Source organism: Gadus macrocephalus, chromosome 14 (genome assembly GCF_031168955.1).
Source record: "Gadus macrocephalus chromosome 14, ASM3116895v1".
Taxonomy (NCBI): Eukaryota; Metazoa; Chordata; class Actinopteri; order Gadiformes; family Gadidae; genus Gadus; species Gadus macrocephalus.
The window spans coordinates 2,257,432-2,272,524 of NC_082395.1; the positions used below are offsets into that span (position 1 = coordinate 2,257,432).

At 48.2% G+C, this 15,093-nt stretch overlaps 1 protein-coding gene across 1 annotated transcript in view; it reads left to right on the forward strand.

Moving 5' to 3' along the window:
• large2 (LARGE xylosyl- and glucuronyltransferase 2) overlaps nt 1-12,713 on the forward strand; it is a 17,499-nt gene extending 4,786 nt beyond the window's left edge. The window contains 15 exon segments of the mRNA XM_060071983.1: nt 1,226-1,563; nt 2,473-2,555; nt 2,747-2,870; nt 4,182-4,353; nt 4,649-4,753; nt 5,155-5,267; nt 5,378-5,503; nt 5,630-5,785; nt 6,305-6,462; nt 7,774-7,945; nt 7,947-8,053; nt 8,721-8,796; nt 8,798-8,868; nt 9,726-9,921; nt 10,540-12,713. Of these exon segments, the coding sequence (XP_059927966.1) occupies nt 1,226-1,563; nt 2,473-2,555; nt 2,747-2,870; nt 4,182-4,353; nt 4,649-4,753; nt 5,155-5,267; nt 5,378-5,503; nt 5,630-5,785; nt 6,305-6,462; nt 7,774-7,945; nt 7,947-8,053; nt 8,721-8,796; nt 8,798-8,868; nt 9,726-9,921; nt 10,540-10,737 (2,195 nt within the window). The 3' untranslated portion in view covers nt 10,738-12,713.
• The last annotated feature ends 2,380 nt before the right edge of the window (nt 12,714-15,093 follow it).

The following is a 15,093-nucleotide window of genomic DNA, read 5'->3' on the forward strand; positions in this document are numbered from 1 at the left end:
TGGATGTCTCCACTGTGCTTAGGTCTCGAGAAACACCTGTCTTCATCTCTGTAATAGCCAGGCCCCAGTATATAAAACTACCTCTGTGGATGAGTGCTCTGCATCACTCTGTATACTATAACTTCTTGCAAAGATTATTTATGAATGTTTTATATTCCCCTCCATTTCATCATCTCTCTCCCTGTCCCTAGAAATATCTCTCTCTCTCTCTCTCTCTCTCTCTCTCTCTCTCTCTCTCTCTCTCCTCCTCTCTCTCTCTCTCCCCCTCTCTCTCTCTCTCTCTCTCTCTCTCTCTCTCTCTCTGTCTCTCTCTCTCCCTCCCCCCCCTCCCTCTCTCCCTCCCTCCCTCCCGACGCATACAAGCACACCTATTACACACACCACAGATAGACACACACGGACACACACACACACAACCCAAACCCGTCTGAGAGTGTGTAGCAGCTGGCTCCCAGCTGAAGTGTGGCACTCTGGGAATGTTCACACTCTCCTCCTCCGCTGAAGGAGGGCGGCAGACAGTAGGACGTGGAGATCTGGGATGAACCAACATTCTGCGAGGATGCTGGGAGACGCGGGGGACTGAAGCCTCGTGAAACATCACACTGACAAGATCACTTGACACTGTGATGCCACTGTGTCGTCCCCCCCCCCCCTTCTCCTTCTGTCTCTCCCTCTCTTTGTTTCTCTATCTCTCTCCACTGTCTCATTGTCTCTCTGTCTGGTTATTGGTAAGACCAGGAAGAATGAAATCCACAAGTTGGTCTTTGTTAGGTTGGGCTTAAAAGTAATAGAGTCTGTTTACACTGAGGTGGAGAAAGTCAAAGGATGGGGGAAACCTGGAAGGTTGGATGTATGTAAGGTGTTTTGGGTTTGGTTTATGGAGTTTTGGGTGCCATGGCGCCCCGATTTTCCCGTCTGGGATTGATACAGTGGGGGGCATGTGGCTCAGGAGGTACAACGGTTGACTGGTAACCGGAAGGTTGCTAGTTCGATCCCCGGCTCCTCCTGGCTGAGTGCCGAGGCGTCCCTGAGCGAGACACCTCCCCCTGCCTGCTCCCGACGAGCTGGCTGTCGCCTTGCGTGGCTGACACCGCCGTAGACACGTGGATGTGGGCATGAATGGGTGAATGTTAGGCAATATATAGCTTCTTTTTTTTTTGCTCCGAGTGGCCACTGGTTAGAAACGCGTTATAGAAATATAATCCATTTACTATTTACCATGAAGTCTATCTCATCTCATCGTTCAACCTTTTGACCTTTGTCCCTCCCCAAGATGGCCGCACGCTGCTGCTGGCGCCGTGCCTAGCGGACACGCCGGCGGCGGAGGTCCTGCAGCGCGCCGTGTTGGAGTCGCGGGTGCGAGAGGTGGAGGCCGAGAACCGCCAGATCCGGCTGCGGCTCAGCCAATCGCTGGGCACGGCCGCCCAGCCCCAGGAGGGTAACTACGGCAACCAGCAGTGGGGGGCGTCGGCGGACACGGGGCCGGAGGACGTGGAGAACACGGCGGAGGAGAAGAACAACCACACGGAGTGCCCGCGCGCGCCCAGCGTGCAGAAGTGTGAGGTAGGCGGCGCACGGGCACCAGAGCTCGCTGGACCCTCGCTCAACTGGTTCAAAATGATGACTCACAGGTCGGATCAGCGATGCTAGGCCGAAACATAAATGATCACATTCATCTGACCCTTCCTCACGATCCGCTAGCTGCCCGCCCCATGAGCAGCCCGTCAAAAAAACACATCTCTGTAGGCAGCCTGTGCTCCGAGATCGCGCACAAAAACAAATGGTACTACCAACCACTCAAAACCAAAATAAATAGTATTTCAACCAATCACCGACAAGGGGCGGGTGTTGTGGGGTTTTGCGCTATGTTTATGATGGTTTTTACTGGATGCACGAAACACGGAAGGGAGGGGCGGGCTGGCTCTGTTTGTCTAGGATCTCGCTTCAAATACCAACGGAAGAGATGTCACCCAAAATCGCTGATAGGAACTTTAATTTTCCACTTTTTAAAATGAACCTCTGAATATGCATCTCTCCCAAGAGAGATGCATCAATGTGGCTTTTCTTTTGTTAAAGGGGCTATATTAGGCCACCAGGTGTGGGTGTGATTAGCCATAACAAGCCATTTGAAAATCTGCCTTTTCCTGTGATTTAGTGACATCACAAATGGGTGTGTCCCCGTAGATGTATGTATACCGGGCACACCCACTTGTGATGTCATTAAGGTCGATTTTCAAACGGCTTATACATATATATATGTAAAAAACATATTTATATGGACACTATTTTCACAGATACTCTATTAAAGCCGGACGAGATCAGCTGTTATCCAACTGATCTGAATACAGCATTGATGTCAGATATCTGATATGCATGCATTCACCGTCTCTCTCTCTCTCTCTCTCTCTCTCTCTCTCTCTCTCTCTCTCTCTCTCTCTCTCTCTCTCTCTCTCTCTCTCTCTCTCTCTCTAGCTGATCCATGTAGCGTGTGTGTGTGCCGGTCACAACGCCAGCAGAGATGTTGTAACTCTGGTCAAGTCTATTCTCTTCCATAGGTGAGTAGAGAGAAATCCTAACATTTGAACATGTTTTGGGAATTTGTTTTGTATGAAACTAATCTGGTAGATGATTCAGCTCGATTTTCTTAGAAAATGATGATTATATACAGTATGTGTCTGCATTTCTGTGAATGTCCATCTTCCTAATCTCTCTCTCCCTCTCCCTCTCCCTCTCTCTCTCTCTCCAGGAGGAACCCGCTTCACTTCCACTTCATCACAGACACGGTCGCCCATCAGATCCTCAGCACCCTGTTTCAGTCCTGGATGGTTCCTTCGGTCCAAGTTAGCTTCTATGACGCAGATGAACTCAAGGTGAGGGACTTATTCACGCGAATGCTAACTCAGGTAATGCTTCTGTGTTCAGTCAGACCTTATTGTTGCACACACTTTCTTTTTCAACTCGGTATAATGAGTGTCCTCAGTGGAAACAATGGCAGGCATACAACGTCAAAGTGAGCCAAAGTCAAGCACTGCGTTCTCAGTATCAAAGTAAGATATCTTAGGTGAATGAGGCCTTTGAGTTCTGAGGTAACAGAAACAAGACACGCTATCTGAAAGGAATCAATCCTCACCAATGCAATGTTTCCACTCTTAGAGCAAGAGTGTCAAGAGCTTGGATGTGCTTGTGTGTGTGTGTGTGTGTGTGTGTGTGTGTGTGTGTGTGTGTGTGTGTGTGTGTGTGTGAGATTGTGTGTGTGCGCCGTTGTGTGTGAGTGATTGTGTGTGCGCCGTTGTGTGCGTGTGATTGTGTGTGCTCCCTTGTGTGTGTGTGTGGGTGGATGAGTGTGTGTGATTTTGTGTTTGTGTGCCGTTGTGTGAATGTGTTTGTGTTGTATGTGTCTGATTACGTGTGTGATTGTGTTTGTTGGTGTGTGTGTGTGTGTGTGGGATTGTGAGTGTGTGCGTATGTGTGTGTTCCTGTCAGTGCCAGATTTCATAGCAAAAGCCAGGCACAGCCTCTGGCATTGTTTCAAGAGCTCTCTTCCCCCCACTGATCGACCTGTGCCTCCTTTCTCCTCTTCCTCTCCGTCCTCCCCCTCTCTGCTATCAACATGTCTGGCTCAGGCTGTGTCACATCATCACATTCCCATCCCTCATGTTCTCAACGTGAACAAAAGCCTCCTATTATACTGCTCGTCTGGGCCTACACTCGCTGGAAGGGAGGAAGAAAAAGAAAGGGCCGCATATTCCATTAACTCAGTTTGAATACAAGAAAACTGAGAAAAAAATATAAATAAATCCCAGCGTCTAAGCCGATTATGTTTGCAGAATACACATTTATGCAGATCCGGTTACACTGAATCAACCAAATTAATTAACTGCTGCTATTTGTCCATTTTATGAAAGGAAAAAGAGATTCACATGCGTGCCAAAAGTTGATGCCATTATGATTACCCCCTCCCCACCCCCCCGTGCAGTAAGTAATGCACAAAGCCTGAACAACGATCCTGACGTCTTCATAGCAGCCATCTTTGATGATCTTGACTCCCCTCTGTCTTTGTTATGAAGAGGCTTTCCTACTCCCGGCACCAACAGTTTAACTCACGTGAACCGTCCACACAAACACACAGCCATGATGCAGGTCTTACCTGATTGATCTCCTCCGTCTTCCTCCCCCTGCAGTCGGAGGTGTCGTGGATCCCTAACAAGCACTACTCGGGCATCTACGGCCTGATGAAGCTGACCCTCACCAAAGCCCTGCCCTCCAACCTGTCCAAGGTCATCGTCCTGGACACAGACATCACCTTCGCCACGGACATCGCCGAGCTCTGGGGAATCTTCCAGAAGTTCACCGGTATGAACCCCGCGCTTTCACTTTACCACAGTTATAAACTGGTATAAGGGGGTGTAATCCCTACATTGTGTATTGTAGTGTCATGAGAGTGTAATGAAACATCAGAAACAGTGGTTGAAAAACAAACTGTGCCATTATTTTGGTTGCTACTCATAAAATTAAAACAAAGTAGAAGTGATTTTTTTTCGAGAACTGATCCTGTCTTGGTAATTTCTGAGTCTCGATTCTCGAGTACATCGATATTCTGAGCCCCTGATTGAATAACTGAAGGCCTTTTGGTTCTTTGTCTGTGAAGACAAACAGGTGATCGGTCTGGTGGAGAATCAGAGCGACTGGTACCTGGGAAACCTTTGGAAAAACCACAAACCCTGGCCTGCCCTTGGGCGAGGCTTCAACACCGGTGAGGAACACCGTCAGATTCCATCAGCGTTCAGTTCATCACCATCAAAATCTTACAGTTTTCAGAATTGAATTGATTGCTCATTGGCTCATTACTAAAGAACCTAAAATGTGGAATTATTAGAAATTTCTTAACAATGAAATCCCAAAACAGTCTTTCAATTATGTGATAATTGTGTGTTTAATTGTACGAACCCTAAATGTATTTGTTTGTTTTATGCTGGCCTCTTGGCCAGGTCTCCCTTGGAAAAGAGATTCTAAATCTGAATGAGACTTTACCTGTTAAAAAAAGGCTTCAGAATAAAAATCTGTGTCGAGAAACAACATCTCGGTCCGGAGAATGAGCCAGTGTTTTACCAGGACGTAGAGCTGACGGACACGGCCTTGTGTTTCTGCTCGCAGGGGTGATCCTGCTCTACCTCGAGCGCTTGCGGAGACTTCGCTGGGAGCAGATGTGGAGGCTGACGGCGGAGCGAGAGCTCATGAGCATGCTCAGTACATCTCTGGCCGACCAGGTCTGGAAGCACCTCGCTCGGCTTAACCACCTCGTCCACAAGCCTGCTGATACAGAGCAGTCTGCGTTGAAGACGGTGTGTAACCCCTGGGCGTTTCCCCGTGTTCACAGGACATCTTCAACGCCTTCATCAAGCAGAACCCCGTCCTGGTCCACCAGCTCCCCTGCTTCTGGAACGTCCAGCTGTCGGACCACACGCGCTCCGAGCAGTGCTACACGGAGGTGTCTGACCTCAAGGTAGGACTTGTACGTCGCTTGTGGACGCCAACCAAGGTCCTTTCTCTGGGGAAACGAATAAAAAAAAAGGGAGAGTCCATTGTCTTGTTCACACACTCACCGATCCGCTTCTGTCCCTGGCTGAAGGTGATCCACTGGAACTCGCCGAAGAAGCTGCGCGTGAAGAACAAGCACGTGGAGTTCTTCAGGAACCTCTACCTGACCTTCCTGGAGTACGACGGCAACCTGCTGAGGCGAGAGCTGTTTGGCTGTCCCAGCCAGGCCACTCCGGAGAGCATCCGGGTAAGAGACCCGCCTCTCACACGCTCACATCTCTATCCTCGATCCTCGCCTCCGTTTAGTCCTGGTAGACATGTCCGAGGTTACAAATGGGTCATGTTTTATTCAATATTATTAAAGGTTAAGTGTGCACACAAATTCACTTTTTCGGAGGGAACCGTTGACCTTTATGTGTTATTTTTGAATAAAATGCATAGAGTTGCTAAACCGGCGAAATTCTCTGTAAATTACAAAAAGTCGGATACTTCTGGTTAGAACCCCTTTTCCACATCGCTAGTTTTCTATTGGCTGCGCACTCTCGCTCTAGCGAGACGTGACTTTGGACAACATTTGGCACAAACTCTAACACCCACTCCTATGAAACCCAACTGTCGGGTTGTTTCTAAAACATTCACAATCCTGAGATCGCCTTTTTGACAACTTGTCAAACCGATGACAACCCATAGGTGGACGACTCGTTCCACCGTTAAAGGTCTGACTCCGCTTAACGTCTCACTCTGTCCTGGGCTTCTGCTCCTCCAGCTGCAGACGTCGCTGGAGGACCTCGACGAAGACGACCAGTGCTACGACTTCCGGCGGGAGCGGATCACCGTGCACCGAGTGCACCTCTACTTCCTGCAGTACGAGTACACGCCCACGGAGGACGACGTCACGCTGGTGGCCCAGCTCTCCATGGACCGGTGAGTCACGCACACACACGCACAGTCGCTGTTAAAGCGTGGGGTATGTCCTTGAGGGCTCAGCCGCAGATTGGGATGCCACTACTCCCTCCGGCCATCTCAGGGTGTAGTTCGTGGTATAGCTGCGATAAAGTCCCCTCCCCCAGGGCGATAAGCACAGCACAAACTGCGAAATGGCCTCCATAGATAATAACTGAGAGCTTACAGTGTCTTAGTGTCTTGATAAAATCTTGTATTATGGAAATTTCCATTACAACCATATGCACACACACACACACACACACACACACACACACACACACACACACAGACCTTTTCATATAATATAATATGACAGGATTTGAGATTTTCGAGACTAGGAACTCAATTCCATCAGCATCAGTGAGACATCATCACCACCCTCCTCATCATCGTCCTCTTCCTCAACTCCTACCTTAATGTCTTCCATCAATAATGCAGTAACGTAGATCTCCTCTCTCTCCCTCCCACTCTCTTTCTCCCTCTCACCCCTCGTTCTCCTTCTCACTACCCCCCCTCTCTCTCTCTGCCTTTCTTTCTCTCTTTCTCCCCCTCTCTCTCTCCCCAAACCCCCTCTCTCTCTCTCTCTTTCCCTCCCTCTCCTTTTCTTTCCCCCTCTCCCTTTCTCCCTCTCTCTCTCCCCCACCCCCCCTCTCTTTACCTCCCTCCCTTTTTCTCTCCCCACCCCCCCCCTCTCTTTCTCTCCCTCCCTCTCCCTCTCCCTCCCCCTCTCTCTCTCCCTCTCCTCTCCTCTCTCTCTGCCCCTCTCTCTCTATCCCCTCTCCCCCCCTCTCTCTCCCTCCCTCTCTCCCTCTCCCCCCCTCTCTCTCTCTCTCTCTCTCTCCTCCCTCTCTCTCCCCTTCTCTCCCCCTCTCTCTCTCTCTCTCTCTCTCCTCCCTCTCTCTCCCCCCTCTCTCTCTCTCGTCCCTCTCTCTCTCCCCACCCCCCCTCTCCCTCTCTCTCTCTCTTCCCCCTCCTCCCTCTCTCTCTCCTTCCCCCTCCTCCCTCTCTCTCCCTCTCCCCCCCCTCCCTCTCCCCCCTCCCTCTCCCTCTCCCCCCTCTCCCTCCCCCTCTCTCCCTCCCCCCTCTCTCCCTCCCTCTCTCTCTCCCCTCTCCCCCCCTCTCTCTCCCTCCCCTCTCCCCTCTCTCCCCCCCCCCCCTCTCTCTCTCCCCTCTCCCTCCCTCTCCCCCCTCTCCCCTCTCTCCCCTCCCCCTCTCTCCCTCCCTCTCTCTCTCCTCTCTCCCCCCCCCCTCTCCCCCCCTCTCCCCCTCTCTCACCCCCGGACCCCCCAGGCTGCAGATGCTGGAGGCCATCTGTAAGCACTGGGAGGGCCCCGTCAGCCTGGCGCTCTACATGTCCGACGCCGAGGCGCAGCAGTTCCTGCGTTACGCCCAGGCCTCCGAGGTCCTCAAGAACCGCAAGAACGTGGGCTACCACGTGGTGTACAAGGAGGGCCAGTTCTACCCCCGTCAACCTGGTGCGGAACGTGGCCCTGAGGAACGCCAACACGCCCTACGTGTTCCTGGCCGACGTGGACTTCCTGCCCATGTACGGCCTCTACGATTACCTCAGGTAGGGCCTCCGTCTCGCAGAGGGCCTCTCCCGGTGCATTCAGGAGGACGACGGGGGCAGCGGTGCGTTAGGGCTCCATTAGCGTGTCGTATTTATATTTAGTACAGATCGAGGAAGAGACGTATCGGTAGATCCTCCCCCTCAGTGGCGAGAGAGAGTCTCGGTGAATAATTAGCCTTGATGCGTCCGGGTGGATGTTTTTCTACTGGTGGCGGATACTGGGGGAGCTGCGTGATTGATTGACACGTTGATAAATACTGAAGGCGTAGGAAATTGTGAAGGATAACTCAATTAGATATAGGCACATTTAAGCCGGCTTAGAGACAAACGTGGGGAATGTGATGGAAGAATGTTGCGACAAATGTCACTCTATCTTTCTCTCTCCCTCTCTAACCCTCTCTCTTCCCCCCCAAACCTACCCCGCACACTGGACCCTGATGTAATTGCATAATATAAATGTATTTATAGGTACTTCTGGCTCATTTATTATATGCAATGTTATTGACCGATTTGTCTGACGTTTACTGTTCGTCCATTTTGTTTGTCCACTGTACCGTCTGTTACCTGACTTTGTGCGCTGCTGGATACCTGAGGTTCCCCCAGGGATGAATAAGGCATCTATCTCTGTATCCGTGTGACTGACCGTGTGTGTGGTTCCTCTCGGCAGGAGGGCCGTGGTGCAGCTGGACATGGCCCACACTAAGAAGGCTCTGGTGGTGCCGGCGTTCGAGACGCTCCGCTACCCGCCTGTCCTTCCCCAAATCCAAAGCAGAGCTGCTCTCCATGCTGGACATGGGGACACTGTACACCTTCAGGTACCAGATAGGGGCCGTACACAATACACTGTACACCTTCAGGTACCAGTTAGGGACCGTACACAATACACTGTACACCTTCAGGTACCAGATAGGGACCGTACACAATACACTGTACACCTTCAGGTACCAGATAGGGACCGTACACAATACACTGTACACCTTCAGGTACCAGATAGGGACCATACACAATACACTGTACACCTTCAGGTACCAGATAGGGGCCGTACACAATACACTGTACACCTTCAGGTACCAGTTAGGGGCCGTACACAATACACTGTACACCTTCAGGTACCAGATAGGGACCGTACACAATACACTGTACACCTTCAGGTACCAGATAGGGACCGTACACAATACACTGTTGAACACCTTCAGGAACCTGATAGGGACCGTACCAATACACAGTACACCTTCAGGTACCAGATAGGGACCGTACCAATACACAGTTATACACCTTCAGGTACCGCGCAGAGAGGGGCCGTACAAAATACGCAGGTAAATATACACTGTATATACACTGTAGACAGATCCATTCATATAGGGTTCATTAGTTTTGTGTATTTAGCTGTTGACATTTAAACAATCTGTGAGCAAGCGCTTTCTCCATTTAATGTATTCTAACGTTTGAACCCTTTTGAACCTATTAGTTAACTATGATCATCACAAATTAACCCAACAGCTAAGGATAAACTGAGAACCTAACAACCATGTTTTCGGTATCAATCAGACGATCATTCCTTTCAGGTTGAGAGGCCAACATTGATAGATATTTCCCAGGGTTCCATTAAACCTGTACCATAACCCATCCTCTCCATTCTGGTCTTCTGCCCGACACCCTGCCCGGCCTCCAGGTATCATGTCTGGACCAAGGGACATGCTCCAACCAACTATGCCAAATGGCGGACGGCCACCACCCCCTACAAGGTGGAGTGGGAGTCGGACTTCGAGCCCTACGTGGTGGTGAGGCGCGACTGCCCCGAGTACGACCAGCGCTTCGTGGGCTTCGGCTGGAACAAGGTGTCTCACATCATGGAGTTGGATGCACAGGTAATGTCTTTGGGGTGCACCGGTTGTTCAAATGTATTTTCTTTAAAAGGCGCATAAAATTGCAGAATCCCTAAAGTGATATATTTTGTAGTCAGTTGACGGGACCACACTGAATTATCATTCTAAACGGATCCTTTTGAATTTCCTGTCGGCAGGAGATAAAATCGAGGGCAAACAATATCATGCCGTTTTTTTGACAGTTATTACAGGGTTCGATGTGTGTTCTGATTGGAGGATTTTATACGTGATGTATACAAAGATGCCTGGATTAAAAACCCTTCTGTATAAATTGAAGGTGTAGGTATAAGAAGAAATGCCACAGCCATCTGTCACCTGTTATTGAGAGGAAATTGCTGTGAGGATATCATTCTACAATGGAGACGATTTTAGACCACTCTCAGCTCAATTTCAACCAATCAGCTGGTTGAAATCACCTCTATCACATAGATACACACACTTTTATCACTTAAAAGGTGCAGGATGGGATCGGAGAGGGGAAGGGGGTGTTTTTTCTGCTTTCTCTCGCTCTCAAACCCTCAAATACCCCCCATCACAGCTTCGATCCACGTGTGAGCCCTGCTAACATCCGTACTCTCGCTTTCCCTCCGACCCCTGCAGGAGTACGACCTGATGGTCCTCCCCAACGCCTTCATGATCCACATGCCGCACGCGCCCAGCTTCGACATCTCCAAGTTCCGCTCCAGCCCCAGCTACCGCAACTGCCTGGGCACGCTGAAGGACGAGTTCCACCAGGACCTGTCCAGGAAGTACGGCTCGGCCGCCCTCAAGTACCTGACCGCCCAGAGGAACATCTAGCGTCCCAGAGACACGGCAGAGACACGGGCACACACAGAGTGGGAGAGAGAGAGAGAGACAAAGAGAGAGACAAAGAGAGAGACTCATCTCAAAACGTGGGTCGGACGGCCCGTCTTCTACAGCCACATACACGTGAAGCGGGCGGGAACACTCGAGCAGATGAAAGGGCTGACACGACACAGCGGCCCGGTGCAGCTCCACGGCGCCCTTGGTTTTTTGTTGTCTTGGTGTTTTGGGTTTTTCTTGAGTCTGCGCAATCCGGTACGTTCGGTTCTCGAGCGGGGGGGGATGGGGGGGGGGGGGGGGGGTGAACGACCGGGGGTTGGAGATGCCAAACTGGAGGGAGGCCACATGGGACTGTTGCTGGAGGATCACTGGCGGAGCAGGAAGTGATGTCGCAGAGGAAGAGCGTCAGGATACCGCTGACCAGACGAGCTTTAAGGCCAGGAAAACCATATTGTTACGATTCGTTGAGACAATCAAGGCTTAGTATTTTGGGGGTTTTCAGAAGACACACTTGAGCTACTCCGTCCGTACAGATAGACGGACATTTAGCGGCGAGGACAGAAAACATTAGGTAAAGAGAAATTATTTGAAATATCCAAATGAGAAGATGAGACAGAGGCTTGGAGTTGGAGCTGGGGCTATCGTTTGAAAGCCTTACCAATTTTCCATGATATTTAATAAGATATTTAATTATATTTTCATTTTATCCTCTGTGTAAATGACAACCAATGAATAATAAACATTGGCATAGACAATGTTTTGATTACAATGTTGATTAAGAATGACATAATTTGCTTCTCTTTATATTTTTCTGACCCCTTGAGAAGAGAATATATTGTGTTCCTTATAAAAAAACAGAATTGCATATAGATCTTCTGTTTGAAAGTTCAGCACGATGTGCGTTTGCGTGTGTGCCAGTGTGTGTGTGAGTGTGTGTGTTGGGGGGTATGTGTGTGTAAGTGTGCATGTGTTTGCTGATCTGGCATGACTCTAACATGCTCGACCCCGTGGTCCTGTTATTATTTTCTTTGATCACATCGAGGGCGTGTATATTTGCTTGCTTCGAAACAATTGCACTACCTGCTATGTTTTAATTTGAGAGCTAAATGGTAATTAATTAACAGTTAATTACAAGCGTTCATCTTCACTGTTGTTTTATTCCTCCCGCCGAAAGGAGCAAAATAAATCCACAGATGTTATAATTAATCAATAATTACACTGCACAAATAATGACTGATTGGGACCAGTTAGCATGACCAATTTAAATTACAATTGGTGCTAATTCATGTTTTTTTATTATAATTAGAGTTACGGTATCGCTAGTGATACTAAAAATCAATTCCTGATTTTTGATCGAGGACTAAAGTAAGGTATTCCTCAGTAACGTGTCTGATCCACTGGATATATGTGCCATCTACTGTACTGCAAGCCCTTTCAACCTTCTCTCATTTCCTTTAACTCTTTAATCTCCTGTCATCCCCCTCGTCCTCCTCTTTCTCCATCCCTTCTCCACGCTTTGAAGTCAGCCCGGTCAAGCGGCCGTCCCAAACTAACGCCACACTCTGATATTCACCCAAGAGATCCCCGTTGTGGCGGAGATCCGGAGTGGCTAACGAGCTCGCGCAGGGCTCAGTGCGCTATGTGTCGGGCCCCTGACGGGCCCCTGACGGGCTCCCCTGACGGTCGGTACCCAGCATCGTCGTAGCGACGGGGGTGCTATCATGTCCTGTCGAGTCCCCACCACCACCCCTACCACCACCACACGCCTCCAACATTGACTGTGCTGATTTGCGGTAAATGCTAGTGCCTTTGCTGTATTGTGAAAACTGGATATTGATTGTACTGTTGTACTGACAGAGCCTGGAGATGGCCGGGCACTCTATTTATTATTGTTGGACTCAAATCAATCATATTTTTCTATGTAAGTGCTTTAAATGAATTCTGCCCTTTTTTTAAATCATTGCCTCTGAGAGTTTCTTGTTATTTGTTTTCCGTGCAGAACCACTGTTTAATATCATGCGTTGAGATAGACGGGGAACCGGCTTTAGGTGGGGACTGTTCTAGGATGAACTGGGTTCTCTGAAATGGTGTACAATCTGGTTTTCAGAAATTGTGTTCAATATTTTATGTAGTTATATTTTGATAATTTAAAATAAAAAAAGGATGAGTTTATGAAGTAAGCTGAGGTAAAAATAAGAGCGTATTTAATTTGAAGTGATTAATAGGTTTTTGAGTGACGCAAAAATGGTGGGAGCTATTTCAAATGAAAGTTATCGTGTGTAATCATGAAACCATCATGTACCAATCTTATTCACATAAATAGCTTCCAGATTCACACAATAATAATGTAGTTTACTACTAATTAAGAATTGATATTAATTAATTTCATTCATAACTGTCCTGATGACAATACCTAAATTAAATGATTTAGTTCCATTGTTAAGACTTTTCACACTTTATTATATAAATCGATTAGGACGTCCATATCAGTAATGTCCAGGAATTTCATAACCGACAATTTGTTTGCCCCATAAAAATATCTAAATTAAAAAGTGCACAATATTGGCTTATCTCACACGCTGTCCCAGATAAGATCCTTGTTAAAGTCTTATTTGGGATAAGCGGTTTAGGTAAACATTTGTATCCTTGTCACGAGCGCCCCAATATGTATAAATAAACACAATATGCTACTACAGGGGAGCCAACACAAAATTAAAAAACAGAAGCGATAAGATATTTTCCGCAGAGGCTGAAATGTTTAGGCCAATAGCCGTAAGGTTTATGCCGAGTTAACCCTTATCCCCGATTATTTATAATCGTATCATTGATTTAGGATTGACCATAACATTATAATTAATTATTATCGCTAAAATTATGTATTCTTATAATATTGGGTTGAGATATTTAGGTGCTGAAAAATCGACTATTATGCAAAAGTGAAACTAGGATATAGCATTTATTTAGTTAAATGTTAAGAGTCAAAGTCATATTAAAGTCCTAAACACAAATGTGATCAAGGATTGATTAGGTCTGTTGTGGGACAATGAAAATCAATTTTCGAGAGATAACGTGGACATGCGAGATCCACAGCACCTTTGACCAGAGTAAGTAAAACCAATACACAGCCTTGGAACCAGCACATCCACACCTTCAGCAGTCCCCTTCACACACCACACACACACACACACACACACACACACACACACACACACACACACACACCCCGAAAGAAAAGCACAATCACATCCCACATACCCTCCGTGAATCAAAAGTCGAGGACAACAAAACTAAGCAAAAGAGTGAAACAAGATGAAGCTCTTTTCCGTCAGCTATTTTCTGCAGTGACATTTACGGCGCCAGCCTGAAGATTGGATTGTCTTTTTGCGCAGATGTATTGCTTGAGTGATGGAACAGGTTCTCGAGAGAAAGTCTGCAAAAGCAAAAACTGTGAGGTCAAGCATTTTCCTCCCCATCCTGTATCAGTCAAAACATCTGTTTGATCATAATTTAACAGTAATGCTCACAAAAGGGAAGTGAAGGGAAACTGCAAAAGCTGGCCCATTCTCACCTTTATAATACTTAAAATGCTATCGCACATCTTCAATGACCTCATTGGATCAGTGCCTCAGTAAACCATATATTTATTAGATAGTTATTCAAAAGAATTGAATCGTTCCATGCAGATGAATTCCACTGATTTAATCTGCATAACGTGTAATCAGGAAGATCATGAAACCATCATGTACCAATCAAATTCACATAAATAGCATCCAGACTCCCACAATGATAAGGTCTTAGTTTTTGTCCTCAGTGACAGCAGTGGTCGTTCTCTGCATCACAGACACAGTGCAGACCGACAGAAGACCGAACTGGTGTGTGTCACACCCCTCACCGTCCTAACAAGATGCGTCTCCCACCAGCACAATGAGTTCAAGTGGATCTCAACGCAAGCTGTGGAGGGAACACAACTTGACTGGGGCCCCATTCTGAGGCTGAAATGTTCTTCAGACGGCAGAATCGACCCGATCCAGAGGTGTGGCTAATGAGTGCCGTCGGCTGGCGGGCGGCGGGGCAAGGCCGCTGAGAGGAAGGGAGAAGCGGGAGATCGTGGCTGCTGTTGTTTTGTTCTTGTAAACCTTGCATTTCTACCCGGTTCGTGTTCCTAGGACCCGGGTGCGAGCCCCGTCCTCTCCTCCTCTAGGCTCTGAGAGGCCATCAGCAGGCTTGGGAGCAACAGCACCTGTGGAGGCTTTGAATGAAGTCGTCTGGAAGGCCAGGGTGAGCTCCGGCACGTTATTAATGTCGTGGTGGGGGAGGGTCGATGGACCTCAACTGTATTTCAAACAAAAC